Source organism: Notamacropus eugenii, chromosome 1, assembly GCF_028372415.1.
Source record: "Notamacropus eugenii isolate mMacEug1 chromosome 1, mMacEug1.pri_v2, whole genome shotgun sequence".
In the NCBI taxonomy this organism is placed as follows: Eukaryota; Metazoa; Chordata; class Mammalia; order Diprotodontia; family Macropodidae; genus Notamacropus; species Notamacropus eugenii.
In genome coordinates, this window is record NC_092872.1 from 91,304,230 (window position 1) to 91,331,995 (window position 27,766).

Genomic DNA, 27,766 nt, shown 5'->3' on the forward strand with positions numbered 1-27,766 from the left:
CTAACCTATAGTAGATGCTTCCTAAATAACTGTTGATAGAGGTAGGATTTGAAACCAAGTCTTCCCAAGTCTCATGTTCCATCCACTACACCAAGCTGCCTTGTCGTAACCCTCTATCCATGATTCAGTAATGCTGTGAACCTGCTGAGACAACTTGACAGAAGCTTGCTCCATCACAAACAACAGAGAGGGAAAGGGGCGAGGAAGTAATAATTAAGTGCCAGGCGCAGGACTGAGAGCTTTATAATCACTATCTCCTTGGAGGAAGTGAGCCTACATTGCTATCAGAGATTAAAACTGCCTCAAAGGAGGAAAAATAATCCAACATCACATCAGAGCTAGAAAGATCCTTAGAGGTCATCTTGTTTAACATTTTCATTTTTGTTATTGATTAGTTGTTTCCATTGTGTCTGACTCCTCATGGCTCCATTTGGGGGTTTTCTTTCTCCAGTTCATTTTACAGAGGAGGAGACTGAGTTAGTGAGGTGAACAGGGTTAAGTGACTTGCCGAGGGTCACACAGCTAGTAAGTGTCTGAGGCCAGATTTGAACTCAGGAACATTTGTGGGTGCCTTTTGTTTGTTTGTTTTAAAGAGCATTGATGAAGCGCTTACATAGGTAGTAATTGGAAGGGCTGAGATGCCAATACAATACTTCCCCTGCCCCTCCAAATCCAGTGCCCTTCTGGTTGCCTCTCAGTAGTGAGGATCTTGGAAGAAATGATCAAGGAAAAAGAAGGCATTGTCTTCTTCAGAGGTCTTTAAGGAAAGTGGATTGTTCTCAGACTCCTTTACAACATTATTTATTGTCAAGGGAAATCATGACATAAACATGGGACAGCTGGGGCATTCGCAGATAGGAGTGGATTGCAACAACTTATAACACAATTAGTGAATGAAGCCAGAAGCATCCCACTGTGCCATAACATTACCTTTGAGGACCACTGCAATAAATAATTTGTAAGGTCCCTTTCAGCTCTATAACTTGTGAATGGATAGACAGACAGATATGTAAGCAGACTTTCAAACCTAGAATATTTTGCCTAGTTAGTGGCGGGGGAATGAGAATCTATATACCTGAAGGAGGGCTAGAGTTAGGTGAGTTTTAGGATTCCTGCTTTGAAAGAGGACAGTGGATTGAGATTGAAATGAGCTGAGGTATTTTAGGACTCTAAGGTGCATTTGGGGCTCCAAGGGCTGTGTTCATTTCCTTCAGGCAGGGAGAAGACTCTCTTGCAGATCTTTTGAGGTGTCTGCTTCCCCTACAAGTCTGCAAGAGACCTTTCTTCAATATGTCCCTGATTCTAGCTGGCTTCCTTAAAAACTCAGAGAAAATTTCCTTTTGGTAAAAGCAGGGCCAGATTACAATGAGACAGCAGAGAGAGACGTGGAAATAAGGTGTAGCCTTAGTTAAATGATTACTTTGTGCCAGGCCCTGAGCTCTATATAAGGAAGACTATTCTGGATCATAGAATGCCAGTCAGTAGGGATCTCAAAATTATTTTTGTTTAAGCTATACATAACAAATATTCCTTTTACAACACACTGGACAAATGGCCCCTTGACCTTTGCTCAAAGAACCCACTATTTCCCAAGACAGCTCATTCCCTTTCTAATCGTTGGGAAATTTGGGGGAGATCTGGATCAATTCTAGGCAAGAAGGTAGATTGGACCAGAATAGGAAAGGTAATTTTTCTGATCTAGGACTCTAAGAAAGAGTTTACCATTAGCTCTCATATTCTGGGTGACTCTCAGGATTAGCTGTCACATTTTATGCAAGCAATCTTTGTTATCTCATCCATAACAGAGGCTCCACTAGCTCTCCTCTTCCTGCAGCTAGAAGGATGGCTTGGCTTCGTTCCTAGGATAAAGACACTCTCCTTAGGGGACAGCAGTAACTACAGGCTGTCAGCAGACAGGGAGCATTGCCAGAGCCCTGGGTTGGAAACGCTCCAGACTGCAAACTCCAAAGTCATATCATCCTCTGCTTCCTTCCATTGACCCCGTCCTCCCAACACTTGCTTTTCTCCTATCACTACAAAGGAATCAGTCTGCCTTGAGCATCAGCCAACTCATGTCACTAGTTTTCAAAGTCACCTTTAAAACTGCATCCACATTTAATGATGCCAAGTGTCTAGAATTTAGAGGCATTTATATAATCCATTTTTTTCCCCAGGTAAATAAATATGTACTGCTAATCAAATGATTTGGGCAGCTAAGTGGTGCAGTGAATAGGGTCCTGCCCTGGGAGTCAGAATGACTCATCTTTTTGAGTTCATATCCAGCCTCAGACACTTCCTAGCTGTGTGACGCTGGGCCAGTTATTTAATCCTGTTGACCTCAGTTTCCTCATCTGTAAAACAAGCTGGAGAAGGAAATGTCAAACCACTGTAGCACCTTCATCAGGAAAACCCCAAAAGGGGTCACAGAGTCAAACATGACTGAAAAGTAACTGAACATCCACCACCAAATGATGATACCTTAGAGGAAACATGGAGTAGTAGCACATAAAGAGCTGGCCTTGGAGTCCAAAGGGCTTGGGCTTAAGTCCTGCCTCAGTTACTCTGGACAACTCACTTTAGCTCTAAGCAACTGTAGAAAATTACGTATTAAAAAGTAGTTGGTAGAGAGGATTTCCTCACTGGGAGTTTCCAGTCAATTAAATGAGAGGCTTGAATTCCCCACCCCCACCCCAAAATAAAAAAGCCCAGCTTATAGATCCAAGGAATCATAGGTTCAAACAACAGTCCAACCCCCTTCCTCTCTCAAATGGGAAAAATTAAGGCCCAGAAAGGTCATGATGATGATCTTGGCACTAGCTCTCCCGTCAAGAGACCTGGGTTCATTTCTGTCAGTAGCTCAATGACCCTGGTCAAGTCACATACTCTCCCTAGGCCCCAGTTCCCTCAGATGTAAAATGAGGAGTTTGGGATAGGTGTCTTCAGATCTGTGAGCCTCCTATCACACAGTAAGTTAGTGATAGAGCCTAGACTAAGTCTCAGAACTCCTGTTTCCCAGTCTCTTAATGTTTTCATTTAAATCCAGTTTGGTCTCTTGGTAGGTCTCCGAGGGTCAAGTTCACTTTCAGAGGCCATCCATTTAACAGGCTTAGGCATTTCATTTTGATCCACAAGCTGGAGAAGGGCCACGAGAGGAAGGCCCATGCCACAGGCTTGATGGCACAGAGAACAAACAGTCCATCCAAACTCCTCCCCTCTTCCTATGTATGAAATGAGGCTCCTGTCCAGGGAGACGTCTGGAGGAAATGAACACAGCCCTCCAAGCCCCAAATGAGCAGTCCCAGAATCCCAAAATACTTCGGCTCATTTCAACTACACTGCACTCTCTGAAGCCCCGTGGCCCCTTGAAAACGAAGCAAGTATTTATTTTGGAAACTTGATGTGTCAAGGATAAATAAACAGCTGTGTGTTTGAACTCTCTTAAGCAGATGTGTAGGATCAGAAAGGGAGTACAGAGCCCCTTTCTCTGCCCCGCACACTCCAGGTTTTGCAAGAGACAGTGCACAAAGTCAGTACCATGAATGACTATTTGTGATGAAAAGTTCATATAGTAACTACAGGAACTGTAGTAACATTCAGATTTCACTTGTAGGTTTGCTTCTAAAGCAGCCACACACACACACACACACACACACACACACACACACACTCATCTTATCCTCTTAACATGTATAAGAGCACCTATTATGATTATCTCCATTGTACAACTGAGGAAACTGATGTTGATAAGAGACTTGAGCTAGTAAGGAGAGCTTGAATTTCATTTTCCTGATCGTCAATCAGTCCTCTAACCACTCTGCTAGACTGACTCTCTAAAAACAGAGATGATACTTCATAATTACTCAGGTTCACCTTTACTTACCGTCATCTCCTTTGAGCTTCAGATTGCCTCTGGGAGGCAAGCAGGGCAGGCATCATTATCCCCATAGGACCTCATTGTACAGATGAGGAAACAGAGACCCAGGAACTTGACCAAGGTCACATAGCTAGTCTGAGGTAGGATTTGAACTCAGGTCTTCTCAATGCCAAATCTAGCATTCTATATTCTCTGCCATGCTGCCTTTCCTTTGCAGATGTCGAAGTGAAAACTGAGAGATGAAGTGACTTTTCCACTTCCACTTGGAGTTCTGCCTAGTTTTCTGGATCCAAAAGGTTTGCATGACACTTTACTCTTTCAAACACACATATGTTTCTTTGCATGACACCCCAAAGTCTACAATAACACAGTATGGCAGAGATGCTTTTATGGAAGGCAAGGCCTGAGAAATCCATGGCGGTCCATCTTAGTAGATAATAAAGAAGATTGGCAGCTAGATAACATAGTGGAAAGACTACTGGACCTGGAGTCAGGAAGACTCAAGTTCAAATTCAACTTCAGGTTTCTCCTAGTTATTTGACCCTGGGCAAGTCACTTCACCTTAGTCGGCTTTAGTTTCTTCATTTTTAAATTGGGAATTATGATGGTGATGGGGTCAGGAAGAATTGGACATGACTCAAATCACTGGACAACAATAGCACCTGTCTCCTAGAATTGTTAGAAGGATTAAGAGATATATTTATATAACATTTTGATAACCTTAAAGTACCATATACATTGCTATTCTATATTAATATATGATCATTATATATAACTATATTATATTATAAATTACATTATTTTATTGTAGTATTTTAAGGTTGACATTTTTATTATTTAAATTTGCAGCCATGTACAGTAGCAGCAGGGACTGCTAGGTGGCACATGGATAGAGCACTGGGCTTTGAATCAGGAAGACTCATTTTCCGGAGTTCAAATCCAGCCTCAGATACTTCCTAGCTGTGTGACCCTGGTCAAATCATGTAACCTTGTTGTTTGCCTCAGTTTCCTCATCTATAAAATGACCTGGAAAAAGAAATGGCAAGGTACTCCAGTACTTTGCCAAGAAAACCCTCAGTGTGGTCACAAAAAGTCGAACACAATTGAAAATGACTCATGGTAGCATCACCATAATAAACTTGCCATCAAAAAGTTGGGGTTTGGTTATCATGGAACAGACTTGCAAAGTACTTTTTATACCAACCACTTTCCTTTAGACAGGAAACGAAGACATAAAGCTGGGAAGAAGAAATACAGAGTGTTTTATCTTTTAGAATTCCTCCCATCTCCTCTTATGGGGCTACTGAGCCCTTATCTCTGCCTCTGGTCATTCAGAATGGGGGAGGAGAATCTGTTGGGTCCTTCTGGCTCAGAGGATGGATTGCCAGAAGCCAAAGATCTTAATAACAATAGCTAACATTTAAGATTTGCAGAGCACTTTGTATATAGTCTTATTTGATTCTCAGAACAACTTTGTGAGTTAGGGGCGCCATCCATCCAGGAAGCATGTGTTGAATGTCACCAGCTCTTTCAAACACCCTGGGATTGCTACAATTCTATTGCATCCTGCTCTGAGCTCTCCCCTCTTCACTTTAAACATGTGGGAGCGAGAAGGGAAATTAGGGACATGTGTTTCTGAGTTGGGTGGAGGGAAATCCTCAAAGCCTATGGTCAGGACTGAGCTACAGGATGCCTAAGCAGCTCTAGAGCCTTGCAGCTTCCTTTTAGTACTAGTCTAAACTTGGAAACTTTGAAGTTTGGGGATTTAGTTACCAACTCCACCTCCTTGTGGGCTACAGAGGATTTCCCTTTAGATTGATCTTAAGGAGTCTCACACCTTTACCCCCAATCAAGGGAATGCTGAACCAGCTCAAGAAATACTAAATGTTAATACTAAATATTCCATGTGAGCTTTATACCCCAGAAATCAGCAAATGCTACAAAAATCAGGGCTTGCTTTACTATTTTTATATTGTCCAGAGTCAGCTTCTAGACTCAAGAAGGGCAGCTAGGTGACACAGTGGATAGAGCATCAGACTTGGAGTCAGGAAGACCTGAGTTCAAATCTGGCTTCAGACACTTACTAGTTGTGTGACCCTGGGCAAGTCACTCAACCCTGTTTGCCTCAGTTTCCTCATCTATAAAACGACCTGAAGAAGTAAATAACAAATCATTCCAATATCTTGGCCAAGAAAACCCCAAATGGAAGAGTCAGACACAACTGAAAACAGCTAAACAGTAACAGACTCAAGAAAGTGATAGTGAACGGGTTAATAATGCAGATTAAATTAAATAATGAAGAAAAATTAAATAACATTGATATAAATGTCATATATACAATTTTTTCTGGAAAGGTAATTGTCAAGCATTTACTGGCATACTCCCACCCCCAAGTGACCCACAGAAGACTCTAGTTAAGACTACCAAAATCAGCTTACCTCAAAACTTGTGGCCTGAGCCAAGCACAGCTTCCTCACAGACTCAGCTACATCAGCTACCTGGGACTGGGCGGCCAGACCCTCCCACTCATACAGCAAACTGCTCACGTAAGACTTTCCATAATCTACTTTGAAGACAAAAAGCCCAGATGGGGGAGTTAATGTAACAGGTTGTTGGATACCACATTGTGACTTTCCCCATCATGGTTTCAATAAATAGTAAGTTGGTATAAGAAATTATTTGGGAAGAGTTTTCTGGAAGCCTCAGATGACACACAAAGGCCAACAGATGATACAGAAAAAGCTTAGAAACTCAGAAATGCAAAATATATGTAAAGTAGTATATGATATCAACACGCTTTATTGTTTAATACTATAATAATTCTGACTTCTTTTCTGGCACAAAGCATGGGCCAAAAAACCTAACCTGGGATTAGGGGCTTGGCAGCCCCACAACGTGGAAGTGACTGTAATTGGCCTGTAAGGACCCATTCCCAGTCTATGATTCTAAACCGAATGATTTGGTAGGGGAAGTATTGCTTCGAGCCAAATATCTCCTCTACAAAAAGGGGAGAAATGGGAAGAGAAGGAAAAGGGGAGGGAAGTAGAGAGGATAAGAGAGGGAAAAAAAACTGGGAGATCTTTTGAAATCACTATCAAGTACTGCAGAGTCTACTAAAGGGGCAAATTAGGGACCAAAGTCCAAACTTACAAATTTAGCGTAAAAAGTTTACTACACTGTGCTGTGATAAAGCTAGGTTTTCAAATATAGAAACAAAGGTGATTAGTTTCTGCTATCAAGAAGCTCACCTTCTAATAGGGCAAGGCAACAGATAAAGAGAAGTCATGGCCATGGAGGGATACTCTGGTTTGTAAAAATCACTGAGACAGTCCACAGAGCCAGAGAGTAGATTGTCATGATCTTTTTGGCGGCATTGAAAGTACTGACTTGATCAATTCAAGAAACATTAATTAAGTAGTTATTGGTGCAAGGATAAGATATGAAGGCAAAAAGAAATATTCCTTGGTCTCAAGTTCATATTTTTTGGCAGGATACAATAATGATGATGAAGATGAGGATGAGGATGATAACGATAGCTAACACTCAGCAGATAGAGCACTGGGTTTAGAACCAGAAAGATCTGAGTTCAAATCCTGCCCCAGATATTTACTAGCTGTGGGAACCTGGGCAAGTCCCTTACCCTCTCTCAGCCTCAGTTACCTCAACTAAAAAATAGGATAATAATAGCACCTCTCTCTCAAGCTCATTGGGAGGACCAAATGAGATAACATATGGATAGTACTTCACAAACCCTAAAGCATTGTATAAATAAGTGCTAGCTGTTATACTATAACACGTTAAAGTTTGCAAAGCACATGACACGTGATCTCATTTGATCCTCCCAACAACACTGAGAGGGAGGTACTAATATTATCCCCATTTTATGAATAAGTAAACTGAGGCAGGCTTTGAACTCAGGTCTCTATGACTGCAAGTCCAGTGCTCTAGAACTATCTCATAGCATGGGGGAAAACATGTTGGACTGGAAACCAGCAGACATGAGTTCAAAGCCACAGTATTTGTGTGACCTTGGCCAAGTCACTTAGCCTCTTGCTGCTTCAGTTTACTCATCTATGAAAAGGGGAGATTGGGCCAGATCACCTCCAATCATTCCTCTTAGCTCCAAATCTATGATCTTACCTATTCAAATAAGTAAGGCACAAAGCAATTTCAGGATTAATTAATCCCATACTTCCTGAGATATCTGAGAGGTAATGTGATATAAATGAAAGGGCACTAGACATAGTGTCAGTGGGCCTGGGTTCAAATCCTACCTTTCAGCATTCACTAGCTGTGTAAACCTGAGCAAATCACTTTCTTTCATCCTTTGGTTTCTTATTTGTAAAATGAGGATGAGAATATTTGTGAAGAGAAGGGAAGGACCTCCTAAGAGATTCATTTGACAAGGTAAACTCCTCCTAAGTATCTCATGGCTGGAATTATGCCTCAGACTACTTCTGTAAGCACCTTTGGGCCTAGAACATTTCTGAACAATTGCTGTTCATCCATCATTCTCAAAGAGGATCGATGACATTATGAGGGTAATGTCTTAACTTGCCTATGAATTGGATTTGAGTGAGGTTTGGATGCATGTGAACTGAATTTGAGTCATCAGCCTCAATCTTTCCTCCAGAGTCATCAGAGTCTGGAGTCCAAGATGACTGAAGATGGTCCACAATGCAGTGGGCATCCTTGGCCTTTCTAAATTAAGGTCTTTCCCAGGTCTTATTTTGTCTGAGCCCACACCCATTCAATGGCTAAGGACTAGGTAAGAAATGAGACAAAAGATGGCCATTTCTGAGTGCCTTGATACTCAACAAATGGAAGGAGGTGGATATGTCACTAGACTTGGACACAAAAAAAAACAATTTTAAATTATACCTCAGACCTTCACAAGCTGTGTGATCTTCAGCAAGTCACAACCTCTGTCTGTCTCAGTTTACTTAACTGTAAAATGAGGACAATAATAGCTCCTATCTCCAAGGGTTGGTATGAAGATCAAATGAAATACTGTGCAAAGTTCTCTGCAAAGTTGAAAGTGCTGTACAAATATTTATTATTATCATTATTAAATGCTTGTTGAATTGAATTAAAATTTAAAAAAAAGATAAGAATATCTTCATGAGTCTAATTTTCAGTAGAGACCTATGAGAGGCAGCATGGCACAGTGAGTAGAAGTTCAGCCTTGGAGTCAATAGGACCTAGATTCAAGGTGCACCTCTGACACATACTAACTCAGTGCCCTTAGGCACTGAGTGTTCCAAGCAAATCTCTCAGACTGAAAGTTATAAACAAGTTGATCATCTGTGTCCATGGAAACAGTTTGCACACTAGGAATTCCCTACACCAATAAAACCATATTAGCAGAATAAGAAGATATTTTAAAGCTAAATCCCATTTTTGGAATTATCACCTGAAACCCTTGTCACGTTCAACCCAAGGTGGTCTCAGCTTGTTCTCATTAACCACTGCAGACTGTGAAGTCTTCCTATTCACCTCCCTTCCCCTCTGGGGTTAAGCTATATTCTAACCATTTGTTAACTTACTGCTCAGCTGTCATTCTTCAATGGAGCCCACCCACTGAATGGGAGACCCAAAGCCATGCTCCCAAGGCTACACTGTGCTTCCATTCACACCCCTAGGGGGAAAGAAAGAAGCTGGTTTTTAAAGTCTCCATGGGAAGATTCGTAGCTCTATGCTGAAACTGACTCTTCCCCCAAAAAGGGAGTCTGACTCTTGCCTTATAACCAGCAAGGATGGAGGAGCTTCCAAATCCCAGATCCTTTGTGAACAAAGGCCAACATATTCATGGGCATTCCCACAAGACATAAGGAGAATGTTCTAGTTACTGAGACCAGGCTCTATGAAGATAAATAATCATTTTGCCAAGAAAAGGGAAGCCAGAGAGGTTTTCAATCCTATGAAGGCATCTCAGCAACATAGTACCTCTTTCTGTAGGGCACTAAACAAGAAAACATTGATTGAGATCTAGATAGAACCTCAGAGGCCATCTATTCCTACTCACTCATTTTTACAAATGAGGAAACTGAGGCCCAATGATTTGTCCAAGATCACAGAGATGGAAAGTAGTTAAACTCAAGTCCCCCAAGACTAAGTTGGGCAGGGATTGTGTTTTTGCTTGTTTTTGTATACATCCCCAGTGCTTAAGGGGATGCACAGTACCTTGCATAGATTAAGTACTTAATAAAATGCTTGTTCATAGACTAACTCTGGCCCCCAGAACTGGTATTCTTTCTACTACCCTCTACTGCCTCCTTGGTACTAGGGACTTAAATGAACTCAAACAAGAATCCCCTGTCATTTCCACCTATATAACCTTATCCATCAATCAAATTATAGTTCTGTCCACTGGAACAATGTCCAACCAACCTACTCTCTTTTTCTATTTTTTTATTTTTTTAACAGAACAGTGTTGCCTCCTCCCCTTCCCCAACCCCAGAGGGTTTTTTTTTTCTCTTTTCAGGATCAATATTCCAGTCTCCTTCAGCTGTTTTCCATCTGCCATGGCTTCCTGGCCACCTCCCACTGAATGCCCCCTCATCCATCAATGTCCCTTCTAAATTGTTGATTTGGGAGCTACATGTACAACCCTTTTTGTGTTCTGCTTTGTCTATAGAAATGCTCATCCTCTTTGGTGTTTTAGATTCAAAATTCAAAAATAAAATTTAAAATAAATCATGATGCCCAAAACTGAGCAAAATATCAATATGTTCTGTACCAGTCAGACCTAGAAGCCTAAGAAGGAATTCTCATGACTGACAGAAATTCATTTGAATGGGGTATCCTCAGGGGAGATAGAATAAGATAGGTCAGGAGTGACAGGGTTAGGCAGAATGAATTCATAAAGTACTAAGATAAAAGTAGAATCTTCTTTTCTGGATATTTTCAAAAACAGGTTGAATTTATCATCTGTCTGGAATGTCTCAGGGAAGTCCTGGACAGAGACAGAGGGAAAAACAATATTTCAAGATTTTTTTCTAGGTGAAGAATTATGGGATTCTAATACCCACACTCAACCTTCTCTGATGGAGCTACTTTTGTGGTCAAGGGCAGACAATCTGCCCCCTGTCTAGACGTAGCAGTTACCTTTGATGGACAGGGCCTGGGGCCTCACATGCAGGAGGCTCAGGGTGGAATGTGTCCTTGTCTGTACACCATTCCCCTTCTCAGAGAAGGGTCTGACTACATCAAACTCTGTGCAGGCTGTGTCCTCCAGCAGACCTTCCTGGAAACTCTGGTAGCATTCCAGCTTTGAAGCCAAGATCGGCTGTGGGGACTGAGAAGAGGAGAGAAAATATCTCAGAGACAACAACAAAGACTCCAACAGAATGTGGACTCTGACCCAAGACAGTGAGTCCGAACCTAGAGACCACTTTGGCCAAGTTGGTTTTGGTGAGAAAGGCTTCTCATCATTCTACCGTTACCATGTTTTGGGAGTATTGGGATCAATTCATCTATTGAATTCGGGGTAGGTGAGAGAGAAAAGAAAAAATAGGGGGAAAAGTCCTAAAGGAACAATTATAAAATTATAAAACAATTATGGGGATTGGTTTTGCTTGACTATACATGTTTGTCACAAGGGTTTGTTTTATCTCATTTTTCAGTTAGAGTGAATGGGAGGGAGAGAAAATAGATTTTTGTTCATTGAAATAAATTTATTTTAAAAAAACAGGCTGCATAAGTTGATATATGCATATGTATATAGAACCTACAGATGTATGTGCATCTTTAATTAGAAAGGAAACATGGCAGGGTAGAAAGAGCATGGAATGCAAATCAAGGGGGCTGGGTCCTAGTCCTGGTTCTGCCATATATCACTCTGTGGCTTTGGATAAGTTGCTTTAAGTCTCTAGACTTTAGTACCCTCATGTGTCACTGTGGGTCAATAGATAAGAACATTAGACTTGAAGTCATCATAGGACATGTGTTAAAATCCTGGCTTAGTCACTATCTATGTGGCTCTGGGAAAGAATTACCACCTTTTGGGACCTCAGTTTCTCCATCTGTAAAATGGGAGTCTAGACTAGATGACTTTAAGATTCCTTCCAACTCTGAAAATATAGCCCTAATAATTACAGAAGATGAAGTTGGATGGAGGTCTAGGGGCCTTTTTAGCTCCCTTGGTCTATGGTCCTGTGGTTCTGCCTACCCTTATGCTTTGTAGTCTTGAATGAGACCCAGGAGAACACTGTGGTTCATCTTGTGTGAAACACACCAGAATTTCTCCTCAGAAAATACTCCATGTTATAGGACCATTGGAATCTTGAATTAGCCTCCAGAGTTTGTCACATCTTATTCTTCATTAATTTAAGTTACAGAGGCATTGAGCAGATCAGTAACTGTGGAAATGAGAATTGGAACCAGATAGAGAAAACGGTTAAGTAGCTCTGTCCAAACAGTGACTGATTGCTGATTAAGCTCTAGATTCAATAGATGGATTTTGCAAGCTTGTGAGAAACAACACATTCCTTCTTGAAAAGTCTCAGGAGTCCAGGTTGAGACTACAACACAGGTCAATAATACTTACTGGCATTCCTGGAAGAACCTCTGACCGAAGAAAAGTAAACCCATGGTGTCGGAGGGAACACTGGTTTAAATCCTTTGTCTTCAGGAGTCGGGGACCTTTTCTCTCATATGTGGTAGGGCATTTTCCCAAGACATCAACCTAGAACCAAAGCCGTAGGCATATGAATGATATCAGAATTTCTCTCCCTTTCTCCCCATCTCCTTCTTTTATTTATTTTTCTCTCCCCCATCTCCTTTCTTCCTTCTTCCTCCTTCTCTCCTACCTCCAACACACACACACAGACACACACACACACACATGCACACACATGCACACACACATCCCTCCTCTACATCTTACCTGAATCTCTCAGTTAGACCCTAGACCCTTTAAGAAAAATCGTGTGGCTGGTCTTGCTCAGATAGGGAATCCAAACTAAAAATAGCGCTTTGTTTCTCTCGTTTCAACCAAACACACCCAAGCTTCTTAGTGCAATTAGCAGGCTTTGGGGAGCCAAGATATGCCATGCTATACTCTAGCCAAGAAGTACCCAAACTCACCTCATCAATGGTTTCTGGGATGGTAGTTCCAGGGCTGGTCTGAAGGAGACTCAAGATACCACGTTTGATGTTCACAACCCAGCTTGGATCTCCTTGTTGGGGGCAGATCTTTGGAATCTTCCCATCACGAAATACAAAGGAAAGTGGGAACTTTTCCAAAGTCATCCTATGTGGAACCAAGTAGAATTAAGCTGAGTCCCTCAATCCCAGTGAAGCAAACTGGGAATCATAGAATCATACATTTAGACCAGGAAGGGCTTTCAGAGGTGAAGGGCCCAGCAAACAGCAGGAGCTTAGCTTTTGTTTCTAATTCTTTTATACCATCCAAATTTTATACTTCTGATTTCCAGCCTTCTTCCCTACAGTGTCCCTTCCCATCATTCTTCCTTACCTCAATAGCTTCTGGGTCTGTTTCAGAGAAGTATGATACAGTAGAAAAAGCGGTGAATTTAGAAACAGGAGAACTTGATTTCAAATGCCATGTCCACTATTTATTACTTGGGCAAAGTGACCTTGGGCAAATCATTTAATTTCTTGGGGCCTTGGTTTCATTTTGTTTAAAATGAGGCTAGACTAGATGACTACAAAGGTCCCATCTTGCTCTCAATTTATGGTTTCATCCTATAATCTATGATCTATGTCTCTCCTGTTCTCATATCTTCAAGATCTCCCTCCCTGAAGCACACTTTTTTCCCAGCATTTTTCTGCAGTCTAGACCCTCTTGGACAGCGATCCTCACTGGGTCTCGGGTCACACGTCTTTGCCTGTGCTGGGGAAACACTAATGGAGTCTGACCACCCAGAACAGTGAGTGTCACTCTCTCGGCTTCAAGAAGCCCAATGTTTTCCATCCCGGTGACTTAGCATTTCTGATGAGGAGCTTTGGACAATAGACATCACCGCCCCGTTTGAGCGGTTCCTCCCCAAGCAAGCCTTTGAGCAGAGGATCCATCTGCCCCTTCAGCGTTCCCATATCCTCAGACAAAAGCTCTAACAAATGAATTTAAAATAAAAGAAAAAAAAAGAAAGCTGGAGAGATGAGGAGAGCCAGGGTTTAGTCGGCTCCATTTGACTCTCAGCTTTGAAGTAACTGTCTCCTAAAGAGTCCCATTCTTGGGGGAGGCCTGGGAAGCTGGTCAATAGGACAATACCAGGAGATTACTTGGATTGACCAAGACAATTAAGTGGCTTTTCTTGATGATGAGACAGAAGCAGTTCTCTAGAAAAATCTCATCTTTGGGAAGTTAGGAGATGAGAGAAAATGCAGAACTTTGGAATATCGGTTGCTCCATTTCCATGGTGGTGGTGGGACTTACCAGAAGTGAGCTTGACATTAATGGGATTGGAAAGGCAAGAAACTCAGTTGGGGGTGTGTATGTACATCTATCTGTATGTGTGTACATACATATATCTATACATATATACACAGTAGATGGATAGATGGATGGATGGATGGATGGATGATAGATAGATAGATAGATAGATAGATAGATAGATAGATAGATAGATAGATAGATAAAATACAGATATAAGAAACTGGTCAAATAGTCGATAATATTGTGGCACTATGCTGAGCACTGGTATATGAAGGAAGGCAAAGGACAGTTCCAACTCTCAAAGAGCTCACAGTCTCAAAGACATGAAAGGTTTAGTGGATAGAAAGCTGGCCTTGGAACCAAGAAGACCCAAGATCAAATCCTGCCTCTGACAAGGTGACCCTGGGAAAGTCATTTAACCTTGTGGTGTCCTGAGTAACTCCCTAAGTTCCAGGCAGTTGTCAAACCAAATCTACGGAGGGAATTTCCACATTGGGAATTCCCTCCATTACCAAAACCACAGGTTTAGAGGTATATAAGTAGCTGTCCAAGATCTGATCTACGCTGTACATTGAGTGCCTTTGTACTCCCCTTTTAGGAAAGACTGGAAATAAACCAAATCTAAGTTTTATATAATTCACCCTCCATCTCTAGGATGGGAGTACAGAGAGCAAGAGTTCGAAGGGGAAAATAAGAGCCAGATTTTTCACTTGGGATCAGGCTACCCTCAAACCACATGAGTAGGAATGCAGATTAAGGGGCTGCTTTATAGGGAGAAGCAGCTCTGTGCTAATGTAGACATTCACAACACACACACACAAACACACACACACACACACACACGGTTTCAACATTCAAGAAAAGATAGGGAACAAATTTCTTCCACCAGAGGAGAGGCAAACCCATTTCTCAGCACCCAGCTTCTTACTGTAGCTTCTTGACTTGTATGTGTGTTTGTCCTTCGTTGCCGAAGAAGACCATGCCATCAAAGAAATGATGACATGACTTGCACTTGACTTTGTTCTGAATGAGGGAGGGCCGTGCAGGTCACCAGCCTCACTTCTCCAGAGCCATCTGGATCCAGCGACCAGATATTCATCAGAATGACTGGAGATGACCCAGGATGAGGCAGTTGGGGTTAAGTGACTTGCCCAAGGTCACACAGCTAGTGAGTGTCAAGTGAGATTTGAACTCAGGTCCTCCTGATTCCTGCACTGGTGCTCTACCCACTGCACCACCTAGCTGCCCCTCTCACTTTATACTGTATTCACCAGGAGTGGGAGGCCACATGTGGCCTTGAGGTTAAAAGTTCCTCACCCCTGGTATTCACCAACCTTCATTAAGCATTTTTCTGCTTGGATTATGATGTTTCATGTAGATGGAAGTAAAAAGACAACCCTCATTCGTGTTTCAGGCGTTCACAAGGTCCTTAAGTAGTGCTGGGGGCCTCTCCACTAGTCTAAGTACCTGAACAGGGTTTTTCAAACCATTCAGGGGCATTAGTAATTTACAGAACCAATCTGGCCAGGATCCATGTTGGAACAGAGTTAGTCATTTCAACCCGGGTGAAAGCAATCTCGAGACTTGTTTCCTTACCTTAAACTCTCTGACTCCTTCATAGGCTCTTCTTTGGATTCCAGAGAAGACTTAACCCGGATGTCTTGGAGCTAAGATGAAAATGCTGCTAGTTATATTTTCTTGAGAGATATTAATATCATTCAATTTTCAAAGATAATTTATTTAGCTTTTAATTATCTCTGGTGACATGTCGAAAGAGTCAGCATGGTAGAATAAATAGAGCGCTGACTTCTGAGCCAGAAAGACCAAGATTCAAGCCCCATCTCTGACTGGTCTTGGTTGTGTGACTCTGGGCAAGTCATTTTCCCCTTTTAGGGTTCTAGGCAACACTCTTAAGACTCCAAATTATAGAGAAGTTGTCCACCTGCATTGGTAGAGGGAGTTCCTTCATCTGGGAGTCCCCATACCATTGAAACCACAGTTCTGATAACTATGATACTATCTACTATGCAAAGAGAGTCTTGTCTCTCTATCTCTACATCCATCTGCTTTGGGTAGGATGCTACTAGGAAAAAAAAGAACCAGGTTGGTGATCATAAGAGCATGAAACTGCCATGTTTTTTTTTTCTTGACCACAGTTTTTAAGAATATATAGCCATCAGAAAGAGCTTTTACAATGGAGGGGAAGAGGGGAAGGTAATAGGGAATAAATGAGCCTTACTTTCATCAGATTTGACTTCAGGAAAGAATAGCACACACACTCAATTGGATATGGAAGTTTATCTTACCCTACAGGAAAGCAAGGGGGAGGGGAATAATAGAAAGGACAGCAGATTGGGAGAAGGGGTAATCAGAAGCAAACACTTTTGTGGAGGGACAAGTCAAAGGAGAGAACAGAATAAATGGAAGGTGGGACAGGATAGAGGGAAATATAGTTAGTCTTTCACAACATGACTGTTAAGGAAGTGTTTTGCATAAATGACTACACAAGTGTAACCCATATTGAATTGCTTACCTTCTCAATGAGAATGGGTGGGGAGGGAAGAAGGGAGAACATGCGGAACTTAAAACTTTAAAAATGAATGTTAAAATTTGTTTTTACATGCAACTAGGAAATAAGATATATAGGCAATGGGGTATAGAAATCTATCTTGCTCTACAGGAAAATAGAAGGGATGGGGATAAGAGAGGGTAGAGGGATGATAGAAAGGAGGGCAGATTGGAGGAAGGGATAATCAGAATACATGCTGTACTGGGGTAGGGTAAGGGGGAGATAGGGAGAAAATTTGAAATTTAAAATTTTGTGGAAGTGAATATTGAAAACTGAAAATAAATAAATTTAATTAGAGAAAAGAAGATATATATGGTCATCTTGGGATGACTTTTGAAAAGCCATTCACATAAACATATCCCCAAAGGCCAAGGACCTAAAAGAAGCCAGACTTCTTTTCAACCCACCACACCAAGGACTAAGCATCTTCTAGTTACCAATGTCTGCCACCATCTGAAACATCCAGAGTCAGGATTCTCAAATTGGCAAAGCTACCAAAAGGATGATATTTGAAGAGCAGGGAGAAAAACCTCCCTCCTCTTCCCTACAAGGCAGAAAGCACCAGACTACAAATCAGGAGATCTGGATTCTAGTGCCAGCTAGGAAGAGAGATCCAATCTGTGATTTCATTGATATAGGGAGCTCTCAGATGACAGAGGTCACTCTACTAATGTACCTTCTAAAAAATAGAATTAAAGAGTTGCCTAGAGCATTGATAGGTTAAAAATGACTCACTCACAGTCACACAGCCAGTTATTAGAACAAGTCATTTAATCTCTTTGGGTTTCAGTCTCTTCATTTGTAGAACATGAAGTTTATAGCAGAGAATCTCCAAAGTAATTCTCATTCTAATGTTTTGTGGTTCTAAGTATTTCCAGTTAGTCATCTTTTTCTCATTCCTTTGAGTTTAAAGACAATATGAAGTCCTCCTTATTAAATTTATATCCAAGGAGTCTATTAAGAGAATTAGTTCCACAGAGGAGATCTGGAGAAATGGGACAGAAGACATGTAAGATTTGATAAGAAGGACAAGGCATGTCCTAGTTAGGAAATCATGACTGGGGGCTCTGAGCAGTCCAAGGTTAGAATGATGGCCCTGGATGACTACAGTTAGGAAATGAGGGTGGAAAGTACAGAAAATAGAAGAGGATCATGGAAAAAAAGGGAATGGGGGCTTCACTATCAACTATCACCTCTTCATTGGGCAACGTCCAAATGAAACTCTCTGGCCCTGACCTCTCTCTTTCAGCTCTAGTCTTACCTACATCTTTAACTTCCTGTGAAGCATTTTCATCTGGATATCCCAGAGACTCTTCAAATCTCAGACTCTACCCAGAACCAAGATCATCATTTTCCTTCTATCTGAGGAGGCAGCTACAGTAGAAGGTATACTCACTGGTTCTGAAGTCACAAGTTCTAGGTTCAAAATCTCTGCCTCTCTGCCACTTACTCCTTGTATGTTTTAGGGCCCTAGGTCTTGGTTTCCTCATCTATAAAATGCAGGGGTTGGATTTGATGACCTCTCAGATCCCTTACAGTTTTAAATCTATGATTTGGCACTTAGCACAGTGACTAGTACATAGAAAGCACTTAATAAATGTTTATCAACTATGATCTTCCCCAAAATTACTATCTGTGTGGCTTTAGGCAAATCACTTAAACTCCCTGGGCCTCAGTTTCCCCATCTATAAAATGAGGGAATTACATTAGACAGATTCTGAGATCCCTCATAGCTCCAGATCTATTATCCCATGACTCACTCTCTCTCTCTCTCTCTCTCTCTCTCTCTCTCTCTCCTCTCTCTCTCTCTCTCTCTCTCTCTCTCTCTCTCTCTCTCTCTCTTCTCTCTCTCTCTCTCTCTCTCTCTCTCTCTCTCTCTCTCTCTCTCTCTCTCTCTCTCTCTCTCTCCCCCTCCCTCCCTCAACAACCTTATTTCTCTCAATGGTTCTTGTACCTGTCATTCAGGCATGAAACTTTAGTCTGGCTAAATCCTTCCTGGACCACTTCATTCCTGAGGGATCTTACCTTTCTCTGGACTCTTCTGGTACATCCTCCTTGTTTGAGAACATTTTCCATATGCCCTTCCTTGAACTTTGAATCTTTCCCCCTTTGTTTTGCTATAGCTCTCATCTTGCCAAAAAGGAATTAAACCCTCAAAGGTAAATATCACAGCTTGTCCATATTTCTCTGTATTCCCTGGTAGATCTTATATAGGGCTCTGCACACAACAGGCACTCAAGAAATATTACTAATAAAATAAAACTTTTCCCAGTTCACAAGTTGGCTTCAGGTTAGTCCTGGATGTGTCATCCTGAGGAAGCTAGAAGAGACCAGGAGAAGTTTGGGGTCTGGTTGTTCCTCTGAACCTATGTGACCCATATATTAAAATATTATTTTATAATTCTTCCTTCCAGCAGAGCTTCTCTGGGTACATTTGGTGACCAGGGGAGAGGGGGGAGGTAACATGGTACAATGACTCTGGAGTTGGAAGATCTGGGTTTGAATCCTGTCTTGGACACTTACTGCTTGTGTGACCTGAGGCAAGTCACTTAACTTCCCTGAGCTTCAGTTTCCTCATTTGTAAATGAAGGTGATGGAATAGATGGCTTCGGAGGTCCTTTACATCCCTAGAACTATGATCTTCTGATGTCAAGAATTTCTGTGGGTCTATTAAGAGTTTCTGCTTTCTGTAGTTGAGCTGTGTCTCTAACATGTAAAGAACAAGCCTCAGAAGTGACCGTTTCTGCCTGCCCTGTTGGTTTTAGTGTAACCCTCCTGGGAGGATACTGAGGATACTCACCCATAGTACCATGTGGCACCTGCTGATAACATCCAGGATCACCAGACCCTCAAGCCCAAGACTGCTCTTTTGGGTCCCACTGCCCTGCAGAGAGGTACCACTGCTGGTGGAATAGCGATAGCTGTATCGGGTACCTTTGGAGAAGTACAACACACCAGGACCTAGGGAACAGGAGAGGGGCAGCTGCCAACTGGAATGGAATCCTAAGCAGACCAGCCCATAGCCTCGGCAAACTCACCCACAGTATGTAAATCATGCAACATAGCATATAGGTCCAGAAATCAGAAAAGACATCTAATTCAATTCTCTCATTTTTTACAAGTGAGAAAACTGAGGAACAGAGAGATTAAGTAAGGTACTAAATGTTACACATGTAGTATATGGCAGAGCCAGCATTTGAACTTGGGTCTTGTAAATTCCAAGGTCAGCCCTCCAGAGATTATTCCTCTCTGGACCTCCATCTGTCCAATTCAATTCAATAAAACATTAAGTGTCTATTTTGCTTAAGGAGAAATGTAGCCATGGTGTAGACTCTGGTCCAGAGACACAGGTTGGATTACTATAAGCAAATCACTCAAGTTATCCATGCTCCAACTCTATAAAGACTACTTGTTTGCAGAGAAATTGCCAATCAGCATTGGGGAAAAAAGGCTCCTAGATAATAGCTTCTCACATGGATCAAATTACAAAGTAAAAAAAATTTTAAAAAAAACCGTCCTAGATATTATAAAGGGAAAGTTAAAAAGCAATATTGTGCCTGCCATCAAGTTGCTTTTAGTCTAATTGAGGGTTGGAGGGAGGAGAGGATGAGACATAGCAATAGACTGATCAACAGCTATTAAGGGCTTACTATGTACTAGGTGAGGCAGCTAGGCAGCTTCGTGGATGGAGCTCTGGACTTGGAGTCAGGAAGACCCGAGTTCAAATTCAACCTCAGACACTTTAGCTGTGTGACTCTAGGCAAGTCACTTAACCTCTGTTTGCCTTGTAGAAAGAAATGGCAAACCATGCTAGTATCTTTGCCAAGAAAACCCCATGGACAGTATGGTCCGCAGGGTCCCAAAGAGTTGGACATCACTGAATCATAATGACAACACTTGATTATAAAAATACTTGGGGGTGAGGGGTGGGGAGAGCAGAGGGCAAGGTAGGTGGCAGAGTGGATAGAATCCTGGCCCTGGAGTCAAGAGGACCTGAGTTCAAATCCATCCTCAGATACTTACTAGGTGCATGACCCTGGGCAAGTCTCGGAACCTCTCCTTGCCTTCAATCCTCATCTGTAAAATGAATTGGAGAAGGAAACGGCAAACCACAAACCAATATCTTTGTCCAAAAAAATCCAAATGGGTTCATAGAGAGTCCTGAAACAACTCCACAACAACTAATAAGACTACCTAGCTGAAGGGCAAACTTGAGCTACTGAGACTCATACAAGTCAGTTGAGTAGACAGGTAGATAAAACACTTTATTAAGCACTTAATGTCAATAGCCACAAAGCATATCATAATCTCTCAGCTTCGGATTCCTCCTCTGTAAAATGGGTATACTAATAATCCATATTTCACAGAGTTGTCATTGTTGTGTGCTTGTCATTCATTTTTGAAGAGGACCGTGACATCAAGATGATGACATGACTTACAGTTGACTTTATTTTAAGTGAGGGAGCGCTGTGCAAGGTCACCAACCTCATTTTCTTCTCCTGAGCCATCTGAGTCCAGTGACCAGATATTCATCAAGATGACTAGAGATGGTCCAGGAAACAATGGGAGACCTTTGTCCTTTTAGACTACTCACTTAAAGTGAGGTAAAGCCCATTCAGGGCCTCACCTTTTTAAGAAGTGAGTTAAGAGTTGGCCCCTTTAATTAAAAAGAAAACAAAACAAGAAAAAAACAAAAAAGCTGGGAGGGGAAGACTATCAGGGTTGCTGTTCCAAAGACAAACAGTTACCATTGACCTGTACTCTAAATTCACTCAAAGCCAGGATGGCCATTAAATGGAGTCTGGGCATGTATGGCCAATGTATGAGCTTCAGGGTGAACTGGGGAGAAGGAAGGAAGGAAGGAAGGAAGGAAGGAAGGAAGGAAGGAAGGAAGGAAGGAAGGAAGGAAGGAAGGAAGGAAGGAGGAAGGAAGGAAGGAAGGAGGGAGGGAGGGAAGGAATCTAGGCAGTAAACCCCAAGTTAACTGGAAATTACCTCCCTTTGGAGAGAAGGAGAGGGAGAGCTGAGTTACCCAACTGGCTGGGTCCCCATCCAGGCAGCTTGGTCTATTCATAGATTGTGTTTGTCTTTCGTTTTCGAAGAGGACCATGACATCAGGGAAATGATGACATAACTTGCCCTCCCAGCTTTGAATTTAGAGTGAAGGGCAATGGTAACAGTTTCCCTTTGGAACAGCAACCCTGAGGGTCTTCCCCTCCCAACTTGATTTATTTTTTTATTTTTGTCTTGTTTTGTTTTCTTTTTAGTTAACTAATTTAAGTAAATTTAATTAAAATTTAATTTTAATTCTAAAATAAAGTTAATTTTAAAAAATTCTTTTTAATTAAAGGACCAACCCTTAAGTCACTTCTTAAAGTGGCAAGGCCTATTCCCTGAATGGGCATTACCTTACTTCAAGTGAGTACCTGAAAAGACTTTAGCCTAAAAGGGCAAGGGTCTCCCATTACACCCTGGGCCATCTCCAGTCAAACTGATGGATATCTGGACACTGGATCCAGACGGCTCAAGAGGAGAAAGTGAGGTTGGTGACTGTACACAACCCTCCCTCTCTCAAATCAAAGTCAATTGTCAAGAAGATCCAATGAGATATTACATGTTATATATATATATGGTTAGACTCAAGAGACTAGACACATTTGACTTCTGATCCTGTCTCAGACATATACTAGCAACGTGATGCTAGGTTAACCTGGCCCCTTCTTTCTTTTCCAGTCTTCTCATGTTTTCCTCCCCTCCATGTAGTTTATGGTCCAGCCACATTGACGTATTTCCTATTTCTCCCAACATGACACATCTTCCGTCTCCATACTTTTGCTCTGACTGTGCCCTCTGCTTGGAATGCTCTCCCTCATCACCTCTCCTTCTTGACATCCATTGCTTTCTTGAATAATCAATTAAATATTACCTTCTTTTGAAGACCTCAATCTCCCCAACCACTTAAGCCTTACCACATCTCAATTTTGTCCATTAAGATTTCACTGTATCTTGGGTCAGTCTAAAAAATTAAATCAGGATTTGGGGGGCGTTTTATGGAAGTCATAAGTGACACGCAAAGGTGAGTAGATGACACAGAAAAATTTAGAAACTCAGAAATGGATAAAATAGATGTATAGTATTATATAATATCAACATATTTTATCTTCTAATACTGTAAGCACACTATAAAAGAAAACAAATTCAGACTTCTTCTCTGGTATGAAAATTTTCTCCAAGTCATTTTACAGAAGAAGACTGTGAGGCAAACAGGCTTAGGTGACTTGCCCAGGGTCACACAGTTAGCAGGTATTTGAGGCCAGATTTGAACTCAGGAAGTTGTCTTCCTGACTCCATGTCCAGCACTCTATCCCCTGTGCCACTTGGTTGTCCATAACAAGTGCTTAATAAATGCTTGATGTTGCTGATTAACTTCTCAGCTTCCCCATCTATAACATGAAAATAATCGCAGCACCTACCTCACAAGGTTATTGTGACTTTCAAAAACCATGGAGGGTATCCCCAAAATCTTAGTGAAGTTCTGAGCCATTAAAGATGTAAGCTAAGACCCTAGGGATTCCTTTTATGTGAAGTCCTTTGCAAATCTTAAAGCACCATGCCCATGTAAGCTATGGCTATGCTGGTTCTATCACACCTGGTTAAGTATTTGCAGAATTCGCAACTACCAAGGATAAGGCAAAGCCCTTAAAAGAAGCTGAAAAGGCTATGGTATATGTGTCTAATGGGAGTATTCTTGAGTAGCAAAAAGGCATGACCATGAGGAATTTAGAGAAACATGGAAAGATTTGTATAAATTGGTACAGATCAAAATAACAGATCCAAAGGAGTATTATCTACAACAGCCACCACAAAGGAAATGAAAAGACTACAAAAAAGAAGCCAAGCTTGGGATGATTGTAAAACCAGTCACAGTTTTGGAGAGAGAACAGAGAGTGGAGCTCTTCTCGACAGAGGGTCCAGAGGACTACTGGGGCAGAATGTTGTATATAACGTCGGATACTATCATTCTGTCAGGCTTTGTTGCTGTTTAGTTGTGTCCAATTCCTCATGGCCCCATGTGGGGTTCTCTTGGCAACGATACCAGAGTGATTTGCCATTTCCTTCTCCAGCTCATTTTTCAGGTGAAAAAACTGAGGCAAATGGGGTTAAGTGACTCTTCCAGGGGCACACAGATGTAAGTATCTGAGGCTGGATCTGAATGTAGAAACCTGAGTCTTCTTGACTCCAAGCCTGGCATTCTGTTTGTTGTGCCACTTAGCTGCCCCTCTTTTAAGGAGATATTTTTGTTTGATTGCTTTTTGTCTAGTGCAAGGAGGGCTTCAAAGTGGGGTGGGGGTCGGAGGTCAGAGGAGGAAGAACAGGTGGGTTTTTTTCCTTCAAAAATGACCACAAGTCCAGGAGACTGATGATTATTCACAGTACCCATCTCACGAAACATGCATTGGACAGAATGGACCTAGCCAATGCAGGAGTTTGTATTTCTTGACTATGTATATTTGTTATAAAGGTTTTTGGCTCTGGTGATTTGTTTTGTTTTTTTATTATGGTGGGGGGGGGGGGAAATAAATGCTGTTCATTGCAAAAAAAAAAATTGAACTACAAAAAAGAAAATAAATGATTGTTAATTTTTGAAAAAATAAATTAAAATTTAAAAGAAATAACTGTGATATAAAGACATAAATAAAATACATAAAAAGAAACAACCAGATGGCCAGAATGGGACATATATTGATCAGAATAAACATGGCCAGTGATGAAATCTGTTTTGCTCAATTATGCTTTTTGTTATAAAGGTGATTTTTTTCCTCTTTAACAGCAGAAAAGAAAAAATAAATGCTTGTTAATTGCAAAAAATAAAAAACATTAAACTTTGAAAAAGAAAATAAGTAATTATTAATTTTTTAAAAAACAAAATTAATTTTAAAAGAAATAAATGTGATAGAAAGACATCAATCGCATACATTTTGAAAAGAAACAGCCAGAAAGCCTGGATGGGTGTCACCAGTCCATCACAGGTTTTCTTTCTGCCCTTTCACTTATTGTTCAAATTCTTTAGGAATAGAAGGGGTGTAGAGTAGATGGAGACTGCTGTTCCTCAAGCTCAGCGGCCGTGGCTACTCTCAAGGTTATCTCCAAGGCACCTCTAGCAGAGCCACTGCCACTGGCAGGTACCCCTCCCAGACCTGCAAACTACTGAGTGGATGTTAAGTGAGATAACATTTGTAAAGCACTTAGTCCAGTGCCTGCCACACAGTAAGCTCTTAATAATGTTAGTGACAATCATCATCATCCTCATCACTTATTAAACTGAGAAAGAGAGGGAGAAGAGGCGAGGATGGAAACCTCAAACTGCCAAGCCTGCTGGGAACACCCACGAGTTAACTTCACGGTCCAGCGTATCTCACTCACCAGCACACTCTGTCCTACAGGAAGCTTCCTGCCCTGGATTCTCTGGAGTTTCTGGAATAATAAACAAAATTTGTAGGAGGTGTAGCCCAACTACAAAGCATGCTTGTGAAACTTCAGGTCCAGCCCCCCATGCCTTTGGCTTGCAGAGAACTTGAAATACCACCTCCAGGTGCTGTGAGGCTTCAAGGGGCTGTTGGCCAGTGGCCTGTCACCTCATTCTTCCACTCCCCATTTACGATAGAACCATAGCCCTCCTGTCTCCTGCTGAAGCAAGTGTTTTTGACTCGGGTAGACTCAACTCTCCCTAGTTACCTGACATTTGGAGGCAATTGCCCCTGTGCTCCTTTGGCAAGAGAACTGGGTCTAGAACCAGAAGACCTCAGTTAGTTACTGTGTGGCCTTGTCCACATCTCTAACATGTGTTTCCTCATCTATAAAATTAGAGGAGTTGGCCAGGATGGTCCCTCAGGTCCTTTCTACCCCTAACTTATGGTCCTATGATGGCGATCCTTTGGGTGTTGAGTGAGTGTAAAGAGGGTATTAGTTCAACCTTGTTCCTCTAATGGAGGAAAAGGAAAAAAAAAAAAGGATAGACATAGACTCTTCACTCTCAAATTAGCCAGAATCTAGGCTTCTCTATCTTATTGATGACTTAACGTTTTCTCTTCTGCCCACCCTGTAGGAATGGACCTACACCGGGAAGTGAAGGAACCCAATGGAACTAATTCTTGAGATTGTTTAATTTTTAATGTGAGCATTTACCACCTCAGAAACCAGCAAATGCTACAAATCAGAGCTGGATTTTATTGTTCTGTTAGTGGTCTAGACTTAAGAAATCAATGGAGAAAATATGAATATGCAGACAGACTCAACTTAAAAGTGTGCCCTGCATTTTCTGAGAGCAGACTGATCAGCATGTACCAGACCACCCCTGGACCCAACTATTAAACAGAAATCACTTGGCACTTGAAGCTCAAGCTTTTTTCTCTTCTGTCCCCTTTTCATCTGGCTAAACCCAAGCCACATAGACACTTGTGAAACATATTCCATTCTCCAACGATAGGACTATAACTATAATGGGACCACTAGAGTTTTGTGCCAGAGTGGAAAATGAAGAGGAAATTAACAATATGGCCGCTTGATACACTCCCTTCCCTGCCATCTAGATGCCCTACTAGATTGTCCTTCACACATCTAGCGCTCACACACCCAAGTGAATCTACTCGTATCTCTGCAAGTTGGCCCAAGTGCAACAACATTGCTCTTTATAATTTTGCCAAGAAGTAACCAAAATTTCATAAAACAAGGGGCAATATTATAAATAGTGGCTGGATTTTACAGGGATTTTTGTGCTTTCTGTAGTTTCAGTTCCACCTCCAAGAAGAAAATGACTGTCTATGAGTATTTAAAAATACCAAGTTGAGTTCCTAAAAAGGTATTTTTGCTTGTTAATTGGGAAAAAAAGGAAAAGAAAAAGCATTTTATAAAGGAGAACTCCTCCCCCTTTGATCATAAAAAGCCTTTAAAGTAATCAAGAACAACAGGATTTCTGATACTTATTCTGAAAGTTTTGACCCTCTTTGATCCAAATCTAAGTTGTTTTTTTAAAGCAGAGCTAATGTTTAATTAATTGTCAGAAGGGTAAAGTCACATTTCAACCCCATATAGTTTCACCCATCTGACTTCCCTTTGAAATAATATATTCTTTCCCCAAGACACCTTAGATGGGAGCCCATGTGCCAAATTAAACAGTTTTATGAAAGGGCCAGCTTTAAGTTTTCAGTAGCATAAAAGTATACATTTACCCCCTTTTCCCCCATTTAATCATATCTGCTCTGCCACCCAGCATCCCTGATGAGGTGATCCCACAAGAATTCTCCTGTGAATTCTGAAAAAAAGCAAAATCTTCTTCCCTTAAGGTAATGAAGCCTGACAAGCTACAGGAATTCTCAAAGCAGTCCCTCTGTCCTCATTCCATTCTGATGAACTTTTTTAAAAAAATCTAAAACAAGGGAAGCAATTACAGATCAGTCCTTCAGTAATCATATTTAGCAAATCAAAACTAACCAACACAAAGTTTTTTGTGGGTTGTTTTTTAAATTCCTTTCCCGAGACTAAATCTTCCAGTCATATCTTACTCTCTTTCAAACTTCTGAAATAGACATCACCTGCATGCACAGACCTAACAAATCAAATCTAATTATACAGTTCAATTCTTTCAAACATAATTTCTGCATTAGATATTTCCACTAAGGTGACCAGGATAAATAATCTACTTTCTTCCAAAGCTTGACACCTATCAGAGGGACAGTTTGATATCTTCAAAAACACAGTTTCCAAACATAGTAATCCAGGAATCGTTTCATTGCCCTAGATTTTAGTGACTGGCACTGGGAAATACTTTTCCTAAAGTTTCCCCAAACTCCACCTCATTTCCCTGTTTCCCTAGATAATGCTGCTGACTGAAGATGAGAGTCTGGTTCTCTGACATTACCAG

General features: G+C 41.3%; 1 protein-coding gene across 1 annotated transcript in view; it reads right to left on the reverse strand.

Moving 5' to 3' along the window:
* LOC140504695 (uncharacterized) overlaps window positions 1-27,766 on the reverse strand; it is a 179,634-nt gene that overhangs the window by 151,465 nt on the left and 403 nt on the right. Inside the window, exons 2-8 of the mRNA XM_072610020.1 lie at window positions 25,270-25,320; window positions 19,646-19,806; window positions 15,873-15,943; window positions 12,962-13,127; window positions 12,423-12,560; window positions 10,982-11,171; window positions 6,313-6,437 (exon numbers count right to left, since the gene is read on the reverse strand). Coding sequence (XP_072466121.1) covers window positions 6,313-6,437; window positions 10,982-11,171; window positions 12,423-12,560; window positions 12,962-13,127; window positions 15,873-15,943; window positions 19,646-19,806; window positions 25,270-25,320 — 902 coding nt within the window. The remainder of the gene's footprint in view (window positions 1-6,312; window positions 6,438-10,981; window positions 11,172-12,422; window positions 12,561-12,961; window positions 13,128-15,872; window positions 15,944-19,645; window positions 19,807-25,269; window positions 25,321-27,766) is intronic.